Source organism: Carettochelys insculpta, chromosome 6 (genome assembly GCF_033958435.1).
Source record: "Carettochelys insculpta isolate YL-2023 chromosome 6, ASM3395843v1, whole genome shotgun sequence".
In the NCBI taxonomy this organism is placed as follows: Eukaryota; Metazoa; Chordata; order Testudines; family Carettochelyidae; genus Carettochelys; species Carettochelys insculpta.
In genome coordinates this window covers 125,290,813-125,318,294 of record NC_134142.1, presented here as the reverse complement: position 1 = coordinate 125,318,294, position 27,482 = coordinate 125,290,813, and the positions used below count along the sequence as shown (strand labels likewise).

At 59.6% G+C, this 27,482-nt stretch overlaps 1 protein-coding gene across 1 annotated transcript; it reads right to left on the bottom strand.

Annotated features, from left to right (window-relative positions):
• Positions 1–13: 13 nt before the first annotated feature.
• On the bottom strand, positions 14–4,770 carry LOC142015208 (serine protease 27-like). The gene is made up of 6 exons (XM_074998625.1): positions 4,704–4,770; positions 4,038–4,058; positions 3,751–3,913; positions 2,924–3,195; positions 2,223–2,392; positions 14–301 (listed from the first exon to the last, which is right to left on the bottom strand). The coding sequence occupies exons 1-6, from the start codon at positions 4,768–4,770 to the stop codon at positions 14–16; spliced, it is 981 nt and encodes a 326-aa protein (XP_074854726.1).
• Between the last annotated feature and the right edge of the window lie 22,712 nt (positions 4,771–27,482).

Below are 27,482 nucleotides of genomic sequence, written 5' to 3'. Positions count from 1 at the left end.
CCTAATGAGCAGCTCAGAAGAGAGGTGGAGGCCCCATGCCCAGGCTGGCCAGCAGGAGGGCGCCGAGGAGCAGTGGGCCGGGAACTGGGGCGTAACCGGCGTTGGGCTGATCCGTATACGTGACGTTCACCTGCCCAAATTCCACCTCAGGGATGTGCTGCTGGATCCAGCTCGAGTAGGCGGAGACCCGGGTGTAGACCCCAGGACGGTACGGGAGGCCGCAGCCAATTCCCCAGCTCACGATGCCGGTCAGGAGCCAGGCATCAGCCTGGGGACAAACGAGGGGGCCCCCAGAATCGCCCTAGAGAGAGGAGACTGAGTGAGACAGGGCCCCTCACTCCCACCTGCTGGCCCCTGCTCTGCCGGTGCCCCCCACTCCCGACCTGAGCCCCCACCAGCCCACCCCTGCCCCACCCCCTGCTCTGCCGGTGCCCCTCACTCCCGACCTGAGCCCCCACCAGCCCACCCCCCCCACCCCCTGCTCTGCCAGTGCCCCTCACTCCCGACCTGAGCCCCCACCAGCCCACCCCCCCCACCCCCTGCTCTGCCAGTGCCCCTCACTCCCGACCTGAGCCCCCACCAGCCCACCCCACCCCACCCCACCCCACCCCCTGCTCTGCCGGTGCCCCTCACTCCCGACCTGAGCCCCCACCAGCCCACCCCACCCCCTGCTCTGCCGGTGCCCCTCACTCCCGACCTGAGCCCCCACCAGCCCACCCCACCCCCTGCTCTGCCGGTGCCCCTCACTCCCGACCTGAGCCCCCCGCAGCCCACCCCCGCCCCACCCCCTGCTCTGCCAGTGCCCCTCACTCCCGACCTGAGCCCCCACCAGCCCACCCCACCCCCTGCTCTGCCGGTGCCCCTCACTCCCGACCTGAGCCCCCACCAGCCCACCCCTGCCCCACCCCCTGCTCTGCCAGTGCCCCTCACTCCCGACCTGAGCCCCCACCAGCCCACCCCGCCCCCTGCTCTGCCGGTGCCCCTCACTCCCGACCTGAGCCCCCACCAGCCCACCCCACCCCCTGTTCTGCCAGTGCCCCTCACTCCCGACCTGAGCCCCCACCAGCCCACCCCTGCCCCACCCCCTGCTCTGCCGGTGCCCCTCACTCCCAGCCTGCAGCCCCCACCAGCCCACCCCGCCCCACCCCCTGCTCTGCCGGTGCCCCTCACTCCCGACCTGAGCCCCCACCAGCCCACCCCCCCCACCCCCTGCTCTGCCGGTGCCCCTCACTCCCGACCTGAGCCCCCACCAGCCCACCCCCCCCACCCCCTGCTCTGCCGGTGCCCCTCACTCCCGACCTGAGCCCCCACCAGCCCACCCCGCCCCACCCCCTGCTCTGCCGGTGCCCCTCACTCCCGACCTGAGCCCCCACCAGCCCACCCCTGCCCCACCCCCTGCTCTGCCGGTGCCCCTCACTCCCAGCCTGCAGCCCCCACCAGCCCACCCCGCCCCACCCCCTGCTCTGCCGGTGCCCCTCACTCCCGACCTGAGCCCCCACCAGCCCACCCCACCCCCTGCTCTGCCGGTGCCCCTCACTCCCAACCTGAGCCCCCACCAGCCCACCCCGCCCCACCCCTGCTCTGCCGGTGCCCCTCACTCCCGACCTGAGCCCCCACCAGCCCACCCCACCCCCTGCTCTGCCGGTGCCCCTCACTCCCGACCTGAGCCCCCACCAGCCCACCCCTGCCCCACCCCTGCTCTGCCGGTGCCCCTCACTCCCGACCTGAGCCCCCACCAGCCCACCCCACCCCCTGCTCTGCCGGTGCCCCTCACTCCCGACCTGAGCCCCCACCAGCCCACCCCGCCCCACCCCCTGCTCTGCCGGTGCCCCTCACTCCCAACCTGAGCCCCCACCAGCCCACCCCACCCCACCCCACCCCCTGCTCTGCCGGTGCCCCTCACTCCCGACCTGAGCCCCCACCAGCCCACCCCACCCCACCCCCTGCTCTGCCGGTGCCCCTCACTCCCGACCTGAGCCCCCACCAGCCCAGCCCACCCCACCCCACCCCCTGCTCTGCCGGTGCCCCTCACTCCCGACCTGAGCCCCCACCACCCCGCCCCACCCCCTGCTCTGCCGGTGCCCCTCACTCCCGACCTGAGCCCCCACCAGCCCACCCCGCCCCACCCCCTGCTCTGCCGGTGCCCCTGACTCCCAGCTCACAGCTCACAGCTATTGCAGCCCTGGGGTCCCAGCTCCGTCAGTGCCCCTGCATGGGCTCACCTGGCAGGAGTCTTTCCCTCCCTGGGCCTCGCCAGCGCACCACATGTTGCTGTTGATGGGCCGCGACCCGGAGTAGCCGGGGATGTTTTGGCTGTACAGGTCATTGCATGTCTGGGGGTCCATGAGTAAGACCTGAACTTCCTGCAGCGTGCGGGGAGCAGGGAGACTTTCTAGAGAGCCAAAGCACACCTCAGCCAAGCCCCGCACCTGGGGATGGGTCCCCCCCACTCTCTGCCCCCAGCACAAGGGGAGACGCCCCCTCTGGGCCCACACAGGTCAGCGGAGAATGGGAGTTTTTCAGCACAAGAGGAATCCTGGCTCCCAGCCCTTGCTGTAACCACTAGACCCCACTCCCCGCCCAGAGCCAAGGAGAGAACCCCAGAGTCCTGACTGCCAGGCCCCCTCCCGTAACCACTAGACACACTGCCCGAGCCAGGGAGAGAACTCAGGAGTCCTGGCTCCCAGCTCTAACCACTAGACCTCACCTCCCTCCCAGGGCGGGGGATAGAACCCAGGAATCCTGTTTCCCGCCCCCACCCCCCCAGCTCTGCTTTTAACTCCCCAGTCACCCTTCCCGGCGTCTCATCCTTCCTCGGGTCAGCAGATCTCTGCTCTCCAGGTGCTGCTGGGCGCTGCCGGGCCAGTTTGGAGGAGAGACGGCCCCGGCTGAAGCCCCCTCCCACCGCCCTGCCGCGTCTCACCGTTCGACTGAACGTTGCCCCAGCCGGTGACCCAGCAGAGGGAGCCATTTGCGGCGTCATCGTTGCTGTTGGGGAGGCAGATGGGGAGGATATAGGCGGTGTAGTGCAGGGGGCTTTGGAGGCGCACCAGCGCTATGTCCGAGTCGAAGGTGTTGGGGTTGTAGCTGCTGTGGATTTCGAGCTGGGACACGGCCGTGGTGAAGGCATTGGCACTCGGGACATCCAGCTGGAATTCCCCGAGGGAAACGGAGTAACTGGAGGGGTTCTGAGGCCTAGCGCGGGGGAGACATTGGGCAGGGGGCTGTTAGTCTACTCACCCCTCCAGAACAGGAATGCAGCCAACTCTGGGGTGGAGCAGCTGGGCCCTGGGCCTGACACCAGAGGAACCGGGTGTGGCCGCGGGGCAGTTGAACACCCCTGGTGCGAGGCTCCGAGCCAGCCCAGCTGCGCCTGTGCCCCGGGGCTCCCAGTGCCACGGGGACATGCCCCACGAGACGGGCCGGGAGGGGAGGTCACGGTGGGCTCGGCACAGGGTCTTGGCACTGTGGTCTCTCTGGGCTCCCCTCGGCCTGTCCCACTGCTGTGGGCCGCACGAGTTAACTCACCAGGCCCTGGGGAGTCAGCGTGGCCTGGGGCCCCTGCAAAGCCCCCGCCAGGGCTCTGTCCCCACTGGGCAGGACTCGGTGAGCAGCAGGAGCCCCCTGGCTCAGTCCAGCCCCAAAGGGGGAGCCGGACCAGGGTCTGTGACAGAGCTGCACCGCAACTCCCCCTCCCCCTCCCCTGAGCTGCAGCCACCTCTGGGGCGGGACAGCTGCCCGGCTACTCACGTCTGAAAGCAATGAGCTGCAGACACCACCCACTCCTCGGTGAGGAGGGACCCGCCGCAGATGTGGTCTCCGTTGTATTGGATGCTGACCTGCCAGGGCCACGCCCCGCTCTGGGCATCCTGACCCCCCACGATGCGGCTGGAGGCCACCGGCTGCCCGCAGGCTGGGGAGAAAGGTGGGGAGGGGTGTGAGTAGAACCCAGGCGTCCGGGCTCCCAGCCGTCTGCGCCAACCACCGGCCCGCGCTCCCCTCATGCAGCTGGGGGGAGAAGCGGGGGGGGTCCTTACTTGTCTGGAGCTCCACCGCACCTGGGGGGAGAGAGAGACTTTTACCGGGGGTGAGACACATCGGCCCTGATCCCCCCCAGCAGGTGGCACCGCAGGACAGGCACCCACAAACCCACCCATGCCCCAGGCAGACCTCAGACAGGGCTCCTCTCCCCACCCCCCACCGCCCGCCGGGCCCAGGCTCTCACCCTGGGCGTGTGCCCTTCACAGCCTCCGTGGGCTGCCTGCTTGGCCCACACGTCCGCCCCAGCCCTGCCTCACTCTGCTCCCTATCCGCTCGCATCCGGCCCTTCCCCCGGCCCTCACCACCCCCCCATCTCCTGCCTCTCACTTCCATCCCCCCCCGCCCCATGCATGGGCTGAAATCCCACCCTCGGCCTTGCTCTCTTGCAACCCACCGAGCACCGAGGCCCCTGGCAGGGAGTCCCACATGTCGTGGGCAAAGGGACAGCACCAAGCACTGTGGTACCAAGGTCTGGGGGACAGAAAACCACTCCCCTGCCAGACTTGGGGAGAGAACCCAGGAGTCCTGGCTCCCACCTCCACTGCTCTAACCACCAGCCCCCACTGCCCTCCCAGAGCCAGGAGAAAACCCAGGAGTCCTGGCTCCCTGCTCCCACCCACCAGCCCCTTTCCAATGCTCTTCCCTGCAGACCCCAGACTTACCATCCAGCAGCGGCAACAGCTGCAGCAGCAGCAGCAGAGCGGCGGGCCCGCAGCTGAGCTCACCCATGGCCCTGGCTGCTCCCTCCAGCCGCCTTCCCCGAGGCCGGGACCAGCTCCCCACCCCGAGGGCAAAGTCACCGGCTGCAAGTCACACCCATAAATGGGGCTGTAAGTCCATCCGTCCTGCAAGTGTGTGAGAGGGGCCAATGGCAGCTCCCTGATCCCCCAGCTGGGACGGAACCCAGGAGTCCAGGCTCCCAGCCAATCCCCCCACCCCTCCCCACTCTAACCACTAAACCCTGCTCCCCTCCCAGAGCTGCGACAGAACCCAGGAGTCCAGGCTTCTGCCCCCAACTCGAACCTTGAAGATCCTACTGTCCTTTTAAATGAGCCCAGGAATTCCGGTCCTCAGGCCGGCCTGATCCAACCCACCAGCCACCGCCACCACCCTTGCACCACCTTCCGTGCCCGCTCCCAGCCCTGCAGCCTGGGCAGCAGCAAGCGGTGGTACTGGGCCTAGGGCCCGCCCAAGTAATCCTGCCTGCTGCAGCCAGCACCGCCCAGGGTTGGGTGAAAATCTAGCGTTTCCTTTTCAAGGACACAGCACTGAACCGGCACAAGCTTCCCCCCCCCGCCCCGCCCCCCGTGACATTTGCACATCACCCTGGGCGCAGGGGCGTCTCCTCTGGCAGGCGCCGAGCCCCAGCGTGGAACAGACCCGTCCCGTGGCCGGGGGGGGGGAAGTTGCCCACCTTTCATTAGGGCCAGTGTCACAGCCGGGTCCTAGAGCTCGGGGTGCCCTGCCCAGCGTGCAAAGCTCAGTGCCCTCTGCCGCCGCCTCCTCCTCCGCCCTACAACCAAAGTGCTCGATTCTGTGCCCTCCCTGCCTCCGCTCCAGGCCCTGCTCGCGGTGGTCGTCCTCGGTCAGTGGGGCCCCGGGGGCAGAGGCGCCTCCGTGGGAGTTCACCTCCCGCTGGGGAAGACGGCAGCGGGTCGGTTCCGCCATCTGAGCCCCTGCACTGGCTGATCGTCCTGCCGGACGAGGGGCCTCTTTGCTGGCCACCAACTGGCCATCACCTCCTGCAGCCACTTGGCTCTCAGCCGGGACCACCTCAGAGAGATTTCCTGCCCAGAAAGCTGTTCAGAACCACCGCAGAGGGCTCCTGATAACGCCTCGGTCGCTGCGTGAGCAGAGGCACAGGCTAAACCAGTCCCGAGAGCAGTAGGGGCCGGCTGTCCCCACCCCGGTACAGTCCCAGGAGTCCAGCGGTGCAGCCCTGGCTGGCCAAGGCCCTGTCCGCAGTGGGAGCTGCCTCTCGGGCAGGTCAGCCCAGGTCCCCCCGCTTCACACACCGATGACACCGGCCTTTCCCTGCCCCCGGGTTCAGCCCTGCAGGGTCTGTGACCCAGACCCAGACCCAGACCCAGCCTACACCACTGGCTTGGAGCAGCTGGGGGCTCCTGGGCAGGGTTGGGCCGTTTGCTCCTGAAGTCCCTCCCCGTCCCAGGGAGCTGCTCCTTATTCAGCCCCCACGAACACATGGTCCAGCAGCTCCCAGCCTGGCTCCCACAGGGAGCTGCCCCTGCGACCACACTGGCCATGTCAGCTGTCAGCCGGCCGAGGGAATGTCACCCAGCCGGCCCTCCCATCACCGGCCTCCTCTCTGCCTTGCTGGGAATCCGCTTCCTGGGCCCCCCACAATGCACACGCAAACACACACAAGAGCACGCACAGACACCCACGCACGCACAGCCACGCACACACACCCACAGCCACGCACACACACCCATGCACGCACAGCCACGCACGCACAGCCACGCACACACACCCATGCACGCACAGCCACAGCCACGCACACCCATGCACGCACAGCCACGCACGCACAGCCACGCACACACACCCACACTATTCCCCTTCCCAGCCACACTGGTCCTGGCTCCCCCCCTGCTCCTGGGCAGCTCCATGCCCCCCACTCCACCCACCTACCCGCCCCAGGGGGCTGCTGGCACACGCAAAATGGGGCGATGCCACCTTCAGTGGCCTGCCCCAGTCGCCGGCCTCACCGTGCGCTGCTGTGTGTGTCGCATGTCGGTAGCTAAGCTCCAGGGCGTGTGAGTGAGTGTGTTTGTGGAGCTCACCTCTACGTTGTGTGTAGGTGTGTGCAGAGCTAAACTCCGGTGCGTCTGTGCGGATGTGTGTGCTCGTAAATTCCAGGCCGTTTCTGCGTGTTTGTGCCTGTGTGAATGTACCTTAAGTGGTCTGTGTTATGTAACTGGCCCAGGTCAGAACAGGAACGGAGAGGTCGCTGGGTTAGTCTGTATTCGAACCAAACGAACCAGCCGTCCTGCAGCACCTCCGAAGTTATTTGGTTAGTCTTCAGAGTGCTGCAGGACAGCTGGGCGGCTTTGTCATGATAGAAGAGTTTGAGTAAATTCACTGTTTGTGGGGTAACTTATTCTGTGTTGTTGTGGGTAATGAGAGACAGACACATCCCAGACAGACACAACAGAGACAGACAGTGATGGTACAGACAGACACAATCTAAGCAGACAGACAGACACAACAGTCTCCTAAGAGGGACTGAACCATCCATCTGCTGGCCGGACCTGGAGTCTCGTGAGGTGTTTACCAGGAGCTCGAATTCAGGATGTGACCGAGAGCCTTACAAAATTGGTTACGCAGGTGGTGTCGGAGAAAGGGCTTTAGATTCTTCAGTCATGGGACACTGTTCCGGGCACAAGGTTTATTGGGCAGAGATGGGGTCCACCTAACCAAGAGAGGAAGGAGCATTTTCACAGGTAGGCTTGCACACTTAGTGAGGAGAGCTTTAAACTAGGTTCACTGAGGGACGGTGACCAAAACCCTGAGGGGAGAAAGGAACTTGGAGGCCAGGAAGAAACGCAAAGAGGAATGTACAATAAAAGTGGACCCCTGGTTCGAGTCGTGAGGGCGGGGAGATCGACTGGTTATCTGAGGTGTTTGTACACCAATGCCACAAGCCTGGGTAACAAGCAGGAGGAATTAGAAGCCCTGGCTCAGTCCAGAACTATGACTTGATTGGGATAACAGAGACTTGGTGGGATGACTCACATGACTGGAGCGCTGCCGTGAAAGGGTCTAAACTGTTGAGGAAGAACAGGCGAGGGAGAGAAGGAGGAGGGGTTGCACTGTATGTAAGGGAGCACTATGAGTGCTTGGAACTCCAGCACATAAAGGGAGAAAAGCCTGTTGAGAATCTGTGGGTCAAGCTTAGTGGTGTAGGCAGCACTGGAGATGGGGTGGTTGGTGTCTGCTACACGCCACCAAATCAGGATGATGAGGTAGATGAGGCTGTTTTTAGACAACTGAGAGAAGTTTCTGGATCGCAGGCTCTCGTTATCGTGGGGGACTTCAATTACCCTGATGTCTGTTGGGAGACCAGTATGGCAGTACACAAGCAATGCAGGAAGTTTCTGGAGAATGTTGGGGATCACTTCTTGGTACAAGTGCTGAAGGACCCGACCAGAGGTCGTGCACGGCTCGACCTGCTGCTTACAAACAGGGAGGAACTAACAGGGAAGGTAGAGGTGGGGGACAACCTGGGAAGCAGTGATCATGAGATGGGAGACTTCAGGATCCTGATCAAAGGAAGGAAAGAGGGCAGCAAATTACACACCTTGGACTTCAGAAAAGCAGACTTTGACTCCTTTGGGAGCCTGATGGGCAGAATCCCCTGGGATGCTGCCATGAAGGGAAAAGGAGTCCACGAAAACTGGCAGTGTTTTAAGGAAGCCCTAGTGAAAGAGCAGAAACAAACTGTCCCAATGATCAGCAAGAGAAGTAAATATGGTAGGAGACCAGACTGGCTTACTGGGGAAATCCTTGGAAAACTTAGGCACAAAAAGGGAGCTTACAGAAAGTGGAAACTTGGACAGATGTCTAAGGAGGGATATAAACGTACAGCTTGAGAATGCAGAGGAGTTATCAGGAAGGTGAAAGCGCAGCTGGAATTGTGACTCATGAGGAATGTGAAGGATAACAAGAAAAGTTTCTCCAGGCATGTTAGCAAGAAGAAGGTGATCAGAGAGGGTGTGGGGACCCCAACTGGATGAGGGAGGTAACCCAGTGACAGATGATGTAGGGAGAGCTGAAGTACTTAATGCTTTTCTTTGCCTCTGTCTGCACGGACAAGGACAGCTCCCGGACTAATGCGATAAGTGACGCACTGTGGGATGAAGGTGGGCAGCCTTTGGGGGGGAAAGAACAGGTTAGGAGCTCTCTAAAAAAGCTAAATGTCCATAAATCGATGGGCCCAGACCTAATTCATCCAAAGGTTCTGAGGGAGTTGGCGTATGTCATTGACAAGTCCTTGGCCGTTAACTTTGAAAAGTTGTGGAGATCGGGAGAGATCCTGGATGATTGGAAAAAGGCAAATGTAGTGCCCATCTTTAAAAAAGGGAAGAAGGATGATCTAGGGAACACTAGGCCAGTCAGTCTTACATCAGTCCCTGGAAAAATCATGGAGGGGCTCTTCAAGGAAGTCATTTTGAGGCACTTGGAGGAGGGGAGAGTGATCAGGAATAGTCAGCATGGATTCATGAAGGGCAAGTTGTGCCTGACCAATGGGGAAAATCAATGGATGTGATTTATCTTGACTTCAGCAAAGCTTTTGATAGGGTCTCCCACAATATTCTTGTAGGCAAGTAAAAGGAATGTGGATTGGATAAATGGATGGTAAGATAGATAGAAAGCTGGCGAGAAGGTCGGGCCCAGAGGGTAGTGATCAACAGCTCGATGTCGGGATGGTGGTCGGTCTCTAGTGGAGAGCCCCAAGGTTCGGTTCTGGATCCTGTTCTGTTCAACATATTTATCAGTGACCTGGATGAGGGGTTGGATTGCACCCTCAGCAAGTTTACGGATGGCACTAAGCTAGCAGGAGAAGTAGATATGCTGGAGGGTAGGGACAGGGTCCAGAGTGACTTAGACAAATTGGAAGACTGGGCTGCAAGCAATCTGATGAGGTTCAATAAGGACAAGTGAAGAGTCCTGCACTTGGGCCGGAAGAATCCCAAGCATTGTTACAGGCTGGGGTCCGACTGGCTCGGTAGTAGTTTTGCAGAAAAGGATCTGGGAGTTGTAGTGGACGAGAAGCTGGACATGAGGCAACAGTGTGCCGGTGTAGCCAAGAAGGCTAACGGCATATTAGGTTGCATCAAGAGGAGCGTTGCCAGTAGATCCAGAGAAGTGATTATTCCTCTTTATTCGGCTTTGGTGAGGCTGCATCTGGAGTACTGTGTGCAGTTCTGGACCCCAGTTATAGGAAGGATGTGGATACACTGGAGAGGGCCCAGTGGAGGGCGACCAAAATAATTAGGGGGCTGCAGCATATGACCTATGAAGAAAGGTTGAGGGAATTGGGACTGTTTAGTCTGCAGAAGAGAAGACTGAGGGGGGACTTGATAACAGCCTTCAACTTACTGAAGGGAGGCTGCAAAGAGGCTGGAGAGAGGCTGTTCACAGTGGTCACGGATGGCAGAACACGGAACAATGGTCTCAAGTTGCGGTTGGGAAGGTCCAGGTTGAACATTAGGAAAAACTTTTTCCCTAAGAGGGTGGTGAGGCGTTGGAATGTTCTACCCAGGGGAGTGTGACGGGGTTCTGGGGTCCCCCAAGCTCTGCACCCTGTCCGCAGGCAGGAGAGTCTCTCACTCAGCAGGAAAACAGCAGGTTTATTAGCCGACAGGACACAGCATCATACAGAGGAGTCAGTACAGCAGGCAGAGACAGCCAGTCCAATCCATGTTGGGGAGAGGAGGCCCCGAGGGGCCCCCAGAGCTGGGGCCTGGCCCCCTCCTTTGTCTCTCTCTCTCTCCCAGCCCAGACTAACTGCTTCCAACTCCCAGTTCCAATTCAAACCCCTCAGGCTCCACCTCCTCCTTTGTCTGCAGTACAAAGGTGTTACCTGGTCGTCAGGGTTACCCTCAGCAGGAGCCCCACACCCTCTGTGAGCCACTCACACACACACAGGTATCCCCCACTTCATCACATCTCTCCCCCCTTCCAGACCGAACTGAGCGGGGTCACTCAACTGGTGACCTGGGGAAGTTCGGGGCTCTCCCCTTGTGACAGGGCATTGGCTGTACCCTCTGTTCTCCCCTCGATGTGCACCACCTCCACATCATAGTCCTGCTGGGGGAGGCTCCAAGTCAGGAGCTTGGTCTTGGCCCTTTTCATGTGATGCAGCCGGGCAAGTTCCTTTAGTTCCCTTGGGTTGGTTGGTCTCGCTGCAGCACCAACAGATCAAACAGGTCTTTTGTGGTCTGGGTCCTGCCCCATCTGACCACCAGTCCATACAGCTGCTCCAGCCAATGTCTGGAATTCAGTTACAGTCCAGTAACGGAAGGTACAAATGCTTCCATCCTTCGCATTTAGCCAGACCACCACAATGGCTGTGTGCCTCAGTTTCCCCTTCCATGCCACACAATAGGTTTGGAATGTTCCTTCTCATGTCAGAGGTTGCAAGACTAGTTACAGGGAACAATGGTGACATTTCAGAGTTACAGACTCCTTTAGCATACAATTTATGCTTCTACATCAATGTCATCATGTCACATGGCTCTTTTTAAACATTCAGTGCATGGTACAATTCTACAGCTTTTGGTAGCAGCACCCCTTGGTTACAGCAGTCAGCGTGAGTAACAGAACAAACCCATTGCAACTGTACATTTACGTTGCTCTTTGGTAGACCACAACCTTTGTGCAACATCCTTGAGAATCTGGTATTTTGGGGCTAAGTGGCTGAGGCCTTTCTTAGCACCATCAAGTTCTAATTGTCTCTCTTGACCCCGGGGTGGAAATCTGATCTCTCTGGCTGAGCCCTCCCTTCTAACAAGAGCTGGGCCATTGATGATCTCAGGGAGACGGCCCCCTTCCAGCCAGTCTGGAAATTTGCAAACCAAACTGCTTTCTGAGAGTTGTTTTGTGAGTCCCAGATGCAGAATCCACATGAAGGAATCCCTGTTTATCCCTTACTGGCCCACCAGGCCCAAAGCTCCTTTGTCCTTCCACCTCCAACTACTGCCTCCCCATGGAATCAGAATTGGAGTCCAGTGTGAGAATATAAGTGTTTCCACCATCTGGAGATGGGGAATTGCTGGCGCTCTCCTGCATCCTACAGAGACTGACTGTGCAGCTGTTTTATTTGGTTCTCACAGGGCTGCTCACATTCCCTGATAGTTTTCACTTTACTTGCACCAACTTCCAATTCCTGAGAAACTTTTACTCTGCCTGCTTTGGACCCTTCCAGAGCACAGCCAGTGGTTTCATACTCAGGCAGGTCCTCGCCATCAGGAGCTGAAACAAACTTCTCCCCAGGCAAAGGGCTGCTCTGGCTCTTACAGACAAGCACCTTTCCTGTTCATTCTCCTTCACCTCACTCCCATTTTCTGCAGTCCCCACAGACGGGTCAGGAAAAGTTTCAGGGAAATTCTCTTCCTTAAGAGCTCCCCCAAACAATAACTCACCCCTGTCTGGCTCCACAGGGCACTGCTCCCTTGAGCCACAACCAGCTCCTGGGTTTCACCTACACCCAGGATCACTTCTGGCCCATCAGGCAGATTCCCATGTAATCCCCCTCCAGGCAGACAGCCAGTACCACCGGACAGAAGGTCAGGGTCCCTTTCCTCCCTTCTGCTACCAGCTTCTTTATCTTCATCAGTCAGCGTAACTCCATTGCCCGTCTGTTTTTGTGTCCTGGTGAGAGGATGACTCTGGTAGGACAGAGTCCTCTCACCCCCTCCCAGTAACACCTCAGCATCAGGCAAAGAACAAGTACCAGAATCGTCTGGTCTCTGGGATTCCCTGATGATATGTGATGGAGTGGGGGGGGGTGCATGTGTGAGTCAGGCTGGATGTCCGAGGCAAGCAGCAGCTCCCAGTGGCTAAGGATGACCCTAGGGCTACAACTGGCAGATAACACCTCTGCCTAAACAAAGAGCAGGGAGGAGCTGAGAGGGGTTTTGAATCGGGGGCGGCAGTTAGAGGCGAGGAAAAGGGAGAGCTGGAAGGCAGCCAGCCTGAGGAGGGGGAAAGCTACACCCCAGAGGGACACCCCTCGGGGTCTTCCCCCCAGGACAGGTTGGAAGGACTGTCTCTGGCGGCTATGCTGTTGCTTCTGTGAGAAACTGGACATCTGTTGCCTAATAAACCTGCTGTTGTGCCTGCTGAGTGAGAGTCTCTCCTGCCAGCGGACGGGGTGCAGTGCAGGAGGACCCCTGAACCCCATCACACTGGTGTCAGAAGTGGGATGCACTGCACCCACGGATGAGCTCCCAGCAGTGGCTGACTGAGCACCAGAGAAGGAAGGAGTCTCACAAGAGTCAGAGGGAGAACAGAGCCATTCCTGCAGCTGCTGCTGGTGAGTGGATACCCCGGGAAATAGCGGGGAGATGGATTATACCCGACTCCTGAAGGCAGAGCTAGCGGGGCTGTGCAGAGAGAGGGGCCTGACCGTGGGGAAGGCGACCAAGGCCCAGCTGATTGCACAGCTGGAAGAGAATGACCGATCCGGGGGGGCAGAGCCTGTCCCGGCAGAAAGTGGCCGGTCAGCCTCGGGAAGCATTTCGGATTCTCCGACAGGAGCGGGGGCTCGACGCCGTCAGACAGACGCGGTGCCCGCCAGGTCGCACTCAGCTAGCGGTGGTCCATCGCGGGCAGAGTCCCCCACCGCAGAGCTGCAACGGCTGGAACTCGAGGTGAAATTAAAGGAACTGGAGCACCAGGAACGGGAAAGAGAGCGTGAGCGACAGGAACGAGAAAGAGAGCGTGAGCGCCAGGAACGAGAAAGAGAGCGTGAGCACGAGCACCAGGAACGAGAAAGAGAGCGTGAGCACGAGCGCCAGCTACAAGAGACACAGCGGGAGGAGAAAGAACGAGAACGGAAGGAGAGAGAGCGAGAGCGTGAGGAGAGAGAGCGAGAGCGGGAGCATGAGTGAACCATGGCAGAGGCGAGACGCCAAGAGGCCCCAGCTGCGGTAAGCGGGGAGAGGGCCAGACGGCTCGGGGTGGCCAGTCACTTGGAGACGCGTGTGCTGGCTCAGTGTCAGGACCCAGGGGACATGGACGAGTTCCTTACCGCCTTCGAGCGAGCCTGTGAGTTGCATGAGGTTCCCCCAGATGAGTGGCTCCGGCACCTCACCCCCTTGCTGGGCCGGAAGGGCGCAGCGGTGCTCAGCCAGCTGGTGGGGCTGCAGCCTGGGGACTATGAACGGTTCAAACAGGCCCTGCTGCATAAGTTCGGGCTGACTCCGGAGATGTACAAGAAGAAGTTCCAGGAGGCGCAGAAGAGGCCAGAGGAAACCCACGTAGATACAACCGCCCGCCTGAAGCAATACTACCAGAAGTGGGCGTTCGGAATGGGAGTCCAGTCCGTAGAGGACCTGATCGAGCTGGCGGTCGTGGAGCGATTCTACGAGATGTGCGCACCTGACCTGAGGGTGTGGCTCGTGGACCGGAAGCCAGGGAACTCGCATGATGCAGGGAAACTGGCAGATGACTTCACAAACAGTCGGGCCAGGTTTGAAAGTGAGCCCCACAAGGAGAGGGAGTCTCGGAGAGAGAGGGAGTCCCGGAGGGAGAGGGAGTCCTGGAGAAACCGAGAATCTCAGAGAGACCGGTCCCTAACTGTACGACAGAGGGGACCACCTCTTGGGCAAGCCCAGGAAAGAGGAGCCTTTCCAGAAAGTGGCTATAGACATAGTGGGCCCCTTCAGCAAGGCAACGCGTTCGGGGAAGAAATATATTTTGGTAGTGGTAGATTTTGCCACGCGATACCCAGAAGCAGTGGCCTTGACCTCTATCGACGCTGACACCGTGGCTGATGCACTGCTGTCCATTTTCAGCAGAGTGGGGTTCCCCAAGGAGGTCCTCACAGATCAGGGGTCCAACTTCATGTCGGCCCTACTGCAAAGCTTGTGGGACAAGTGTGGGGTCCGGCACACCTGGGCCACAGCCTACCACCCGCAGACCAATGGGCTGGTGGAGAGGTTCAATGGGACTCTGAAGCAGATGCTGAGAACCTTCATGAATCAATACCCCCATGACTGGGACAAGTACTTACCCCACCTGCTGTTTGCATACAGGGAGGTGCCCCAGGAATCCACGGGGTTCTCCCCGTTTGAGCTGCTGTATGGAAGGAGGGTACGGGGACCCTTGGACTTGCTCAGAGAAGAGTGGGAGGGGACGGCCTCTCCTGAAGGGGAGTCAGTGGTACAGTATGTACTGACCTTCCGGGAAAAACTCACCGAGCTCATGGGCCTGGCCAGGGAGAACCTCTCCATGGCCCAAAGGAAGCAAAAGGTCTGGTATGACCGTAACGCCAGGGCCCGAGCCTATGCCACCGGGGATCAAGTGATGGTCCTTATACCTGTGCGGCGGAACAAGCTGCAAGCGGCCTGGGATGGGCCCTTCAAGGTCGTCAAACAGCTAAATGACGTGAATTATGTGGTGGAACTGTCGAACCGGGCCCACAGCCACCGGGTCTATCATGTGAACATGATGAAACCTTACTGGGACAGGCAGAACTTGGTGCTGGCCGTGTGCAGACACTGGGAGGGGCAGGGGGATGATCGCTTGGTGGATTTACTCACAAGGACTGGAGCCGGCTCCTTGCTGGAGTCTATTCCCCTCTCAGACCAGCTGACCCCTGCCCAGCAGACAGAGATCAAGGAGGTGCTGCATTCACATCAACAGCTGTTCTCGGACAGACCCGGACGCACTAACCTGGCTGTCCACCGAATAGAGACAGGCACCCACGCCCCTATCAAGTGTGTGCCATTCAGAGCCACAGGGAGGACGGCTCAGGACATAGAGCGGGAGGTTGAAGACATGCTGGCTCTGGGGGTGATCCAACCCTCGTCCAGCCCCTGGGCCTCTCCCGTGGTGTTAGTCCCTAAAAAAGATGGGTCTGTTCGGTTTTGTGTGGACTATCGCAAGCTTAACGCCATCACTGTCTCGGACGCCTACCCCATGCCCAGGCCTGATGACCTTTTAGACAAGCTGGGGGGAGCCCGTTACCTCACCACCATAGACCTCACCAAGGGGTACTGGCAAGTGCCATTAGACCAAGATGCCCGGCTGAAGTCGGCTTTCATCACTCCTGTGGGGCTCTACGAGTTCTTGGTCCTTCCCTTCGGCCTCAAGGGGGCACCCGCTACCTTCCAGCGTCTGGTGGACCAGCTACTGAAAGGGATGGAGAGCTTTGCCCTGGCTTACATGGACGACATTTGCATCTTCAGCCAGACGTGGGAGGACCATGTGTCCCAACTCAAGCAGGTGCTGGACCGACTCCAGAAGGCCGGTCTGACTATCAAGGCAGGGAAGTGCAAGGTGGGAATGGCTGAGGTGACCTACCTGGGCCACAAGGTGGGCAGCGGCTGCTTAAAGCCAGAGCCAGCTAAAGTGGAGGCTGTCAGAGATTGGCCAACACCCCAGACTAAGAAGCAGGTCCAGGCCTTCATTGGGATGGCGGGGTACTACCGGAGGTTTGTGCCCCACTTTAGCTCCATCGCAGCCCCCCTCACGGAGCTGTGTAAAAAGGGAAAGCCTGACAAGGTGGTCTGGACCGAGCAGTGCCAAGAGGCCCTCTGTGCGCTGAAGGAGGCTCTGGTCAGGGCCCCAGTGCTGGCAAATCCAGACTTCAACAAGCCCTTCCTGGTGTTCACCGATGCCTCAGACGTGGGGCTGGGGGCGGTGCTAATGCAGGTGACTGACAAAGGGGACAAACACCCCATCGTGTACCTGAGTAAGAAGCTGCTGCCCCGGGAGCAGAGCTACGCAGCCATAGAGAAGGAATGTCTGGCCATGGTGTGGGCGCTGGAGAAGCTGCAGCCGTACCTGTTTGGACGGCGTTTCACCATGTACACCGATCATTCACCCCTGACCTGGCTGCATCACATGAAAGGGGCCAACGCCAAGCTCCTGCGGTGGAGTCTGCTCCTGCAGGACTACGACATGGAGGTGGTCCACGTCAAGGGGAACAACAACACCATAGCCGATGCCCTGTCACGCAGGGAGGGCCCCGAACTTCCCCAGGTCACTGGCTAAGTGACCCCGCTCAGTGCGGTCTGGAAGAGGGGAGAGATGTGATGGAGTGGGGGGGGTGCATGTGTGAGTCAGGCTGGATGTCCGAGGCAAGCAGCAGCTCCCAGTGGCTAAGGATGACCCTAGGGCTACAACTGGCAGATAACACCTCTGCCTAAACAAAGAGCAGGGAGGAGCTGAGAGGGGGTTTTGAATCGGGGGCGGCAGTTAGAGGCGAGGAAAAGGGAGAGCTGGAAGGCAGCCAGCCTGAGGAGGGGGAAAGCTACACCCCAGAGGGACACCCCTCGGGGTCTTCCCCCCAGGACAGGTTGGAAGGACTGTCTCTGGCGGCTATGCTGTTGCTTCTGTGAGAAACTGGACATCTGTTGCCTAATAAACCTGCTGTTGTGCCTGCTGAGTGAGAGTCTCTCCTGCCAGCGGACGGGGTGCAGTGCAGGAGGACCCCTGAACCCCATCACATGATACTAACTGGATTAGACCAAGTTAAAGCATCATCCCCCCTGAGAGACACAGAGGTAGGCCCACTTCCCATCTGGGCTTCAGCTGCCCTCAGATCCAGCTCTGGGATCTTGGCTCCATCTCGAGCCCCCACAGGCTCAGGCAAAGGATTCACTTCCCCAGAAGCAGAAGCACTTTTCTTGCACCAAGGACCAGTGTCCTTAGCAGGGATCCCACTGCCCATCCCAGAGCCATTCCCTCTGCTCCAGCCCCCATGGCTGGATTCAGAGACACACCTGGAATGCTCTTTTCTGGTGGATCCTTCTCCAGCCACCCTAGGCTGAGGAATCCTCCTCAGACAATGGGCTAGTTTCCTCATTGGCACCTTTTCCAAACGCAGGCTCTGCTCTCTCCCCAGGCTGCTGCTGCTGCTGTTCAACACAGACAGACAATGGGAGACACTCTCTCCTTTGTCCCAGCTCCCCGGCTGGTCTCCACACACACACAGAAGGTGAAGCAGCTTTTCTCACAGACAATTTGCCATTCCCAGTGGATCAGCTGCTTTCCTGCACAGACATACAGGGACCTTCCTCGGCCCAGGCCTGGAAAACTCTTCGCAGGTCTGTCTTGGCCACTAGTAGATGATGGGTTGGAATCGCTCCTTCCCTCCTTGAGCTGTGGCAGGCCACTCGGTTCAGAGCTCCAGGCAGTCCAGGGTTCCCTGCCCCGATCCGGGCTCACCTCTGCAGGATTCTCCTTAACCCTCAGCTCTGCCACTGCACATCCACGCTGCCTTGTCCAGCTTCTTTAACCTCGATTCAGTTTCCAGGTGCTGCCACTTCACAGCGGAGTTGCTCAGCGTGGTTGCAGGCTCTCAGGCTGATGCCCTCTGCACCCCACGATTCCTGGAAGAATCCCTTCAGTGTGCCAGGCTTCTTGCGGGTCACAAGCTGCCCAGGGTTAGGCCGTAGGCCCCTCTGCCCTCTGGGACCGACTCCAACAGACTCCCAGCGGAACCCCTTCTTCAGTGTGACACCCGCTCTCAAGGACCATGAGCACACTGTCTTGGGAAGAACTCATTCAGCGTCAGCCTCCTCAGGGGTCACTTGTTCCTGGGGGTTGGGCTCTCGGCCCCTCCACCTTCTGGGACCGACTCCTACAGATTCCCAGGAGTAACCCCTCCTCGGGTGTGACACCCCCTCTCGAGGACCCCGACCGCAGTTGCTTGGGTTCGGCCGCAGGCCCCTCCGCCTTGGGGAGCTGCACCTCACTGCCCTTCAGCACACCTGGGTCTCGCAGGCCCCACTTCTTCCGGGGCCCCGGTCACTTACTGCTGGATGCTCCATCCTCGGGGTGCAGAACATCCCACTCCTGACACCAGTGTGACGGGGTTCTGGGGTCCCCCAAGCTCTGCACCCTGTCCGCAGGCAGGAGAGTCTCTCACTCAGCAGGAAAACAGCAGGTTTATTAGCCGACAGGACACAGCATCATACAGAGGAGTCAGTACAGCAGGCAGAGACAGCCAGTCCAATCCATGTTGGGGAGAGGAGGCCCCGAGGGGCCCCCAGAGCTGGGGCCTGGCCCCCTCCTTTGTCTCTCTCTCTCTCCCAGCCCAGACTAACTGCTTCCAACTCCCAGTTCCAATTCAAACCCCTCAGGCTCCACCTCCTCCTTTGTCTGCAGTACAAAGGTGTTACCTGGTCGTCAGGGTTACCCTCAGCAGGAGCCCCACACCCTCTGTGAGCCACTCACACACACACAGGTATCCCCCACTTCATCACAGAGGCGTTGGAATGTTCTACCCAGGGGAGTAGTGGAGTCTCCATCCCTGGCGGTGTTTAAGTCTCTCCTTGACAAAGCCCTGGCTGGGCTGATCTGGTGGGTTTGGTCCTGCTTAGAGCAGGGGGCTGGACTCGATGGCTTTTTTAGGTCTCTTCCACCTCTGTTGTTCTATGATTTTATGATTCGATGAACAGAGACAGATAGTGATGGTACAGGCAGACGCAATCTAAGCAGACAGACAGACACAAAGGAGACAGATGCTCGGGCTCAAGACAGGAAGAAACGCCACTGGCTAGACCAGGGTTAGCCACCTTTCCAAGGCAGAGGGCCAAAAATCAACCTTTTGACCTAGCTAGAGGCACCTAGACCATCCATGCACCGGTGATACTTTTTAAAGTCACTAATGGTCCTACTTACAGCAGCTTCACTGGTAAATCAGTGAAGACGCAGAGCTTTCCTGTGCAGGTGGTGGTGGTAGCATTAGCTGGCCCTTTCACCCACAGGCGGCCTGGCTGTGAGCAAGCTCCCGGCTGCATGGGGCGATGGGGTGGGGCTGAGCTCCTACCTCGCGTGCCAATGAAAACCGGCTCGTGTGCTGATCTTGGCACCCATGCCAGGGGTTGCCCGCCCCAATCTAGATGAATGGACATAACAATCTGGACAGCCAGACACAGTTGAGGCAAAGAGATGTATTGTTGATTACTAGCAATCTTTGTATTAGTGTAGAACCTACAACAACCCCAACCTGGGGCATGAGACCTTTGGGCCAGGCCCAGACCCATAGCAGGAGCCAGTCCCTGCCCCAACAGGCTCAGACAGAACAGACAAAGGCAGGAACATTTTCCACCTTTTACATCTGGGGGAACTGCCACTCAGAGGGACCTGGGCCTTGCTCAGGCTCACACAGGGAAGCTTCGGCAGAGCCAGGGAGAGAACCCAGGAGTCCCGGTTCCAGGTCCACTCCGCCACTCACTAAAGCACCATATCCCTGTTCCCTGGCGGTGATTCGCCAGCCTGTCGGGTCTCTGGCAGGGCTGGGTGCTAAATCAGCAGCTCAGAAGAGAGGTGGAGGCCCCACACCCAGGCTGGCCAGCAGGAGGGCGCCAAGGAGCTGTGGGTCAGGAACTGGGGTGTAACCGGCATTGGGCTGATCCGTATAGGTGACGTTCGCCTGCCCGAATTCCACCCCGGGTCCAGCTTGAGTAGGCGGAGACCCAGGTGTAGACGCCAGGATGGTACAGGAGGCCGCAGCCAACTCCCCAGCTCACGATGCCGATCAGGAACCAGGCATCAGCCTGGGGACAAACGAGGGGTCCCCCAGAATCGCCCTAGAGAGAGGAGACCGAGTGAGACAGGGCCCCTCACTCGCGCCCGCTGGCCCCTGCTCTGCCGGTGCCCCTCACTCCCGACCTGCAGCCCCCACCAGCCCACCCCTGCCCCACCCCCTGCTCTGCCAGTGCCCCTCGCTCCCAGCCTGCAGCCCCCACCAGCCCACCCCTGCCCCACCCCCTGCTCTGCCAGTGCCCCTCACTCCCGACCTGCAGCCCCCACCAGCCCACCCCTGCCCCACCCCCTGCTCTGCCAGTGCCCCTCACTCCCAACCTGCAGCCCCCACCAGCCCACCCCTGCCCCACCCCTGCTCTGCCGGTGCCCCTCACTCCCAGCCTGCAGCCCCCACCAGCCCACCCCTGCCCCACCCCCTGCTCTGCCAGTGCCCCTCACTCCCAGCCTGCAGCCCCCAAGGAGTGCTGAACAACCATCACCAGCTCTGCCAGGGCTCCTCCCGTCAGCCCCACAGCCCTCTCCTATCACAGGCCTGTGGAGTCAGAGGCACCATTAATGGGGGTTGTGGAGGCTGTAGCGGCCCCTCCTTTCGTACCAGCGGCCGCTCACCCAGCCCGCAGCTGGAGCGCGACTGTGCCGAGTCGGGCAGCTGGGAGCAGCAGGGCCTTTGCAGCAGCTCCTCAGCAGTAACAGGGTAATTAAGATAACGAAGAGTGAAGTATGGACTCTGTCTTGGAGGCACAGCCGTGTGACTCACCACCCCAGCCCACGACGGGCCTGATCATAGAGCTGGGGAAATCCACGGAGAACAGGTCTGCGTTCTGTGCGTCCCTTGCCGGTTTGCCAGAGGCTGGGAACGGTGACAGGATGAATCTCCCAGTGATTCGCTGGTCTGTTCGCTCCCTCTGGGGTGCCTGGCATTGGCCGCTGTGGGCAGGCAGAACACGGCGCTGGATGGACCTTCTGTCTGGCCCACTGATGATTGATGGTGATCACCCATTGCCAAGGAGGATCATCTTCCATGGGCCTCTCCTTGAACTACAAGTTCTGTTTCTGTGAGGACAGATGCTTCCAGGTACAGCCAGAGGCTGTGGGTCATGATGGGACGCCAGCGTCTCCTTCCTCCTGCGCTCCTTGTCCTCCTCCGCTTGGCCCATCGCGTAGCACTTCTCTCCATTTTGAGCGATCCTGATCCCCCAACCATCAGTGTCAATACTGCTCATATATAAGTTCTCCGCCAACAAGTCCTCACCACACTTACACTGTCCTCCCATGTTAAGGTTCTCTCCTTCCAGCTGAGAGAACAGGGCCTGTTGGGAGGTGACCTTCTGGCCTCCGGACAACACGACCAGTCCAAAGAGGTTGCTCGATGGATGATTGTTGCCTCAATTGTGTTGGTCTTTGCCTCTTCCAGAACGCAAACGTTAGAGGGTCTGTCTTCCCGTCTGAGCTTCAAGATCGGGCAGAGGCAGCACTGGGGATGCCTCTCGAGGACTTACAATTCCCAGCCGGGTTTCAGAACTAGCCAGCGATGCTGGCGTGAAACACAAGAAGTGTTTCTGCTCTTCGAATGCCAGGCGCTTCCAACACCCTGTGCCGAAAAGGAGCAAAGGCTGCGGGGGGCGGGGGGGATTTCAGGAAGCCAGATGCGCTCGCTCTCTCTCTCTCTCCCTCTCTCTCTCTCTCTCTCTCGCTCTCTCTCCCTCTCGCTCTCTCTCTCTCTCCCTCTCTCTCTCTCTCTCTCTCGCTCTCTCTCCCTCTCGCTCTCTCTCTCTCTCTCTCTCTCTCTCTCGCTCTCTCTCTCTCTCTCTCCCTCTCTCTCTCTCTCGCTCTCGCTCTCTCTCCCTCTCGCTCTCTCTCTCTCTCTCCCTCTCTCTCTCTCTCTCTCTCTCTCTCGCTCTCTCTCTCTCTCTCTCTCTCTCTCTCTCCCTCTCTTTCTCTCTCTCTCCCTCTCTCTCTCTCTCTCTCTCTCTCTCTGCAGAGCTAGTGACAAAGTGTGGAGTAGAATTGAAATGCTCCACCTAACGGTGGACACTCATAACAGGTTTAAAAGTAGCAGTCCTACAACGAAAAAGTTCCAAAAACCAAATGGAGAGAGAAATCTCGGAGCTGTAATTCATTTGCAAATTTGACTCCATCAACCAAGGATGAAACAGAGACTGGGAGTGGCTGGCCCCTTACAAAAGCAGTTTCTCTGCCCTGGAAGTTCACACCTCCACGCTACAATGTGATAATGGGCCACATCCCCCCGACTGATCTGACCTGCTTTCTCCTCTCTGGATGTACGTATGTAGGCAGTCCGTCGTGTCCGACGATGACATCTTGAGCTTGCGCTGGCTCATTGGTTGTGGACTCGCAGGTGGCTGAGGAGTCCAAGCTTTGAACAGCCTGGGCATGCACAGAGGGGGCAAGGGAATTGTCCTGGCTCTGTTGGTGCAGCTGCTGCTGTTGCTTTCTTCCTCTCACGAGCATCAATGAGGCGTACGCGTCGCTGCTCTTCAAAGTTGTCATACATGTGTCTCTTCATGTATACTACTGATACTGGGCCATTTCCACCCTGAATGAATAGACCTTGTCAGCTCTGGCCCTCCCTCTTACTGGGACCCCCCCCCCTCCTTAAATACCCCTCTGAAACCACCACCCCCCACTCATGCATCTGACGACGCGGGTCTTTGCCCACGAAAGCTCATGCTCCAAAATATCTGTTAGTCTATAAGGTGCCACAGGACTTCTTGTTGTTCTTGTGGGTGAATGTCCCCCCAGCCCATCACCCTGCAGGGCTCGCTGGCCAGCACACGGGCAGAGGCATGAAACAGGCACATGGGGCTGGCGGCTGCTGGGAACGCAACTGGCTTCTCCAGCTCCACCAGCGCCATGTCAACCCCAGCTGTGTTACCATTGTAATGGGATGGGCGATAACTCATTTCACTGATGAGAATGTCGGCTTGCAGGTGTGACTGAAAATCTGAATTTCTGCCTGCTGCACCCAACAGTCTAAATTGTCCACGGACCTGGATGCAAAAATATCTGATCATGTGGTCCTGAGATGCAGCCACCTCTGGGGTGGGGCAGCTGGGGAACAGCCACACGTAACAGCACACAAGTCTGGAAAAGAGGCAATTGAGGGGTGATATGATAGAGGTATACAAAATCATGACTGGTGTGGAGAAAGTGAATATAGAAAAATTATTTACCTTTTCCCATAATACAAGAACTAGGGGACACCAAATGAAATTGATGGGTAGTAGGTTCAAAACTAATAAAAGGAAATTTTTCTTCACACAGCACACAGTCAACCTGTGGAACTCCTTGCCGGAGGAGGCTGTGAAGGCCAGGACTCTATTAGGGTTTAAAAAAGAGCTCGATAAATTTTTGCAGGTTAGGTCCATAAATGGCTATTAGCCAGGGATAAAGTATGGTGCCCTAGCCTTCAGAACAAGGGCAGGAGATGGATGGCAGGAGATAAATCACTTGATCATTGTCTTCTGTTCTTCTGTGGGGCACCCGGCATTGGCCACCGTCGGCAGACGGGATACTGGGCTGGATGGACCTTCGGTCTGACCGAGTATGGCCATTCTTATGTTCTTATGATGGCTTGTGCAGCGCTGAGAGGCAGCCACCTCAGTTCTACTTCCATTTTAGCACCTGACAGACAGGCGTGACAGGAAACGCCCCTGTGATCACTACGGTAATAATCTCTGAGCAAAGTTCGCCGCGTGAGGTGTCGTTTGAAAGTGGACAATTGTCCTGGTACATTGTGTGTGGCCATATGGCCGGCGCCCTCCTGAAGCTCCCCGGTGTGGGGTTACACAAGCACGCTCCAGGTCTGGGGAGGGGCTCAGGCAGCCTCTTCTGTGGGTGGCGGATAGAAGGACCCCAGGAGATGGCACAGGGACCCCAGCAGTGGGGACTGGAGGAGCCAGCCGGCCAAAGCTGGCAGTTCTTCGGGGCAAGCGCAAGGGTCTGCTGGCTAGGACGCCCGAGCCAGGGCTCTGTCACACCAGCTCGGGCAGGACGGGAACACGCTGGCCCCGGACTGGGTTGATGCGAGGAGCCGGTTCTGCCCAGCTTAGGCATTCCTGGGACATTGGTGCGCTCTCAAGAGCTGCCGTGTGGCACTTTCGTGACTGGGGAGGGCTGGGACAATGGACGTCCGCCAGGCCTGGCAGCCGCCCACAGCCGGGCCTGTCTCCACGCAGCATGAGCTCGGTTTTCTCTCCTTCGCCGCGAAGCTCCTTCGCGTGGCCCCACGTGGTGGCCGTGGCTGCCGGAACGTGGCCCAGCCGCCAGGGCTTGCATCCGCTCCAGGAGCGAGGCATTGTGGGTTGCCAGCCCCCAGCCCGACACATAGCACGATGCCTCCTGGGAGGAAAGCAGAGCCATGGGCGGTGACAGGGCGTCGCCCCCCCGTGGCCGTGGCACCAGCCCAGCCTCGTGCCGTGTCGATTTCACATGGCCCCTCTGGGAGGCACGGGGGTCGTCACCCACGATCCACCACAAAGGGTGGGCCAAGGCTGTGGGTCCCATGCTGTGGTCCCGCCCCCTTTCGGTGGGGTCGCCAGGGCCCAGGCCCGACAGCCCAGGGCAGCAGGCAGAGGGAGGCAGCCCTGGGTGGTGGGGCAGGCGGCAGGCGGCCTCCCCCATCTGCTGAGCGCACAGTGGCCCCCCAGGAGAGGCGGGTGCTGCACAGTGGTGAGCAGCGTCCCCGGCCGGCAGTGCGTGTCTGCGTGTGGTGCACGTTGCACACCCCACGTGCACAGCGGTGAGCAGCGCCCCCTGCTGGCAGTGTGTGTCTGTGTGTGGTGCACGTCGCACACCCCTCGTGCACAGCAGTGAGCAGCGCCCCCTGCTGGCAGTGTGTGTCTGCGTGTGGTGCACGTCGCACACCCCTTGTGCACAGCGGTGAGCAGTGCCCCCGGCTGGCAGCGTGTGTGTCTGCGTGTGGTGCATGTCTCACACCCCTCGTGCACAGCAGTGAGCAGTGCCCCCGGCTGGCAGCGTGTGTGTCTGCGTGTAGTGCATGTCGCACACCCCTCGTGCACAGCGGTGAGCAGCGCCCCAGCTGGCAGCGTGTGTTTGCGTGTGGTGCACGTCGCACACCCCTCATGCACAGCGGTGAGCAGCACCCCCAGCTGGCAGCGTGTGTTTGCGTGTGGTGCACGTCGCACACCCCTCGTGCACAGCGGTGAGCAGTGCCCCCGGCTGGCAGCGTGTGTGTCTGTGTGTAGTGCATGTCGCACACCCCTCGTGCACAGCAGTGAGCAGCGCCCCAGCTGGCAGCGTGTGTTTGCGTGTGGTGCACGTCGCATACCCCTCGTGCACAGCGGTGAGCAGTGCCCCCGGCTGGCAGTGTGTGTGTCTGCGTGTGGTGCATGTCTCACACCCCTCGTGCACAGCAGTGAGCAGTGCCCCCGGCTGGCAGCGTGTGTGTCTGCGTGTAGTGCATGTCGCACACCCCTCGTGCACAGCGGTGAGCAGCGCCCCAGCTGGCAGCGTGTGTTTGCGTGTGGTGCACGTCGCACACCCCTCATGCACAGCGGTGAGCAGCACCCCCAGCTGGCAGCGTGTGTTTGCGTGTGGTGCACGTCGCACACCCCTCGTGCACAGCGGTGAGCAGTGCCCCCGGCTGGCAGCGTGTGTGTCTGTGTGTAGTGCATGTCGCACACCCCTCGTGCACAGCGGTGAGCAGCGCCCCAGCTGGCAGCGTGTGTTTGCGTGTGGTGCACGTCGCATACCCCTCATGCACAGCGGTGAGCAGCACCCCCAGCTGGCAGCGTGTGTTTGCGAGTGGTGCACGTTGCACACCCCTCGTGCACAGCGGTGAGCAGCGCCCCAGCTGTCAGTGTGTGTCTGCGTGTGGTGCACGTCGCACACCCCTCATGCACAGCGGTGAGCAGCACCCCCAGCTGGCAGCGTGTGTTTGCGTGTGGTGCACGTCGCACACCCCTCGTGCACAGCGGTGAGCAGCACCCCCAGCTGGCAGCGTGTGTTTGCGTGTGGTGCACGTCGCACACCCCTCGTGCACAGCGGTGAGCAGCGCCCCAGCTGGCAGTGTGTGTCTGCATGTGGTGCACGTCACACACCCCTCGTGCACAGCGACATTTTTGCCACCCCCAGATGGAAAACATGAGCAGGAGTGCTGGTTGCATGCCCCCTGCCTGGGGCTGAAACTCTTGGCCTTTGCCCGCCCCAGCACAGCCAAGGCAGTGGGGCTCCCTCAGGCTCAGGCTCAGGCTCAGGCTCAGGCTCAGGTTCTGGTCTCCTCCCGGGGCCATGGAGCACACTCTGCCGGCCGAAGGAGGCTGCAGCCAGAGGACGTTTGGGAAGCCTGGGCGGAGTTATTCTGGGGTGAGGGGTAAAGTTACCTCGGTGGGGTTAAGCTACCCTGGGGGCAGGGTGATCAGCTGGGTTAGAGCGCAGGTGATATAAAGGGGCACCAGGAGCTGAAACCGGCAAACCTGGGTCCCCTGGAGCTCACTGAGCTAATTCTGGGCCTGGGAATGCAACTGGGCTGCTCACCTCTGGATTTCCTGCAGATTCCTGGCACAGCTCCAGGGCATTCAGTGTAATCGTCTCTTCACAGAGGCCAATCAAATTAACAAAGCCATCGTCGTAAAACTGTAACCCTGCCTTGGTTCTGCCCGGGGGGCGGGGAAAGACTCTCTCAGCTCCAGCCCTAACCTTTATGATAAACTTTCTCATAACCTGAGCCCAGTGATAAACTTCTCTCCAAGGTAACCTCAGTCCTTGCCCGCGTGTTACCACCTTGTCCTGCTCCAACCTGTCACACGTTAGACCCTGCTCCCTTCACCAAGGAGTCCTGGCTCCCAGCCTCATTCACGTCCCATGTGCCCAGCGAGTGAGGCTTGTGTTGTGCTGTGGGGGTCTGACCTGCCTGAGTCCGACTCACTGGAGCACTGGGGGAGTGAAGGAAGCAGAAAGGGAACCAGCGGCGTTAGTGTGTAGGGGGCGGGGGGATGTACACGCGTTCCTCGACTCTGATGTGATATGGAAGCTGGTTCCCAGCGCCCGCTGAGTGTCCAGAAACAGCAACAGTTCAGACCTTTAGCAGTGTTTTAGTCAACGCGCCATCTGTAGGTTCCAGAGTGAACGGTTTCACCAGCCTGAATGGAGTGGCTCAGGACTGAATGCAGGAATGGGGCGTTAGGGGCCTGCTGTTATCGATGGGAAAGGGC

Coding starts and splice junctions, on each gene's coding strand:
- LOC142015208 (XM_074998625.1), bottom strand. CDS start 4,770: ATGGGTGAGCTCAGCTGCGGGCCCGCCGCTCTGCTGCTGCTGCTGCAG. Junction 4,059..4,703: donor GCTGTTGCCGCTGCTGGATG/GTAAGTCTGGGG, acceptor CTCTCCCCCCAG/GTGCGGTGGAGCTCCAGACA. Junction 3,196..3,750: donor GCAGCTCATTGCTTTCAGAC/GTGAGTAGCCGG, acceptor CCCCCGCGCTAG/GCCTCAGAACCCCTCCAGTT.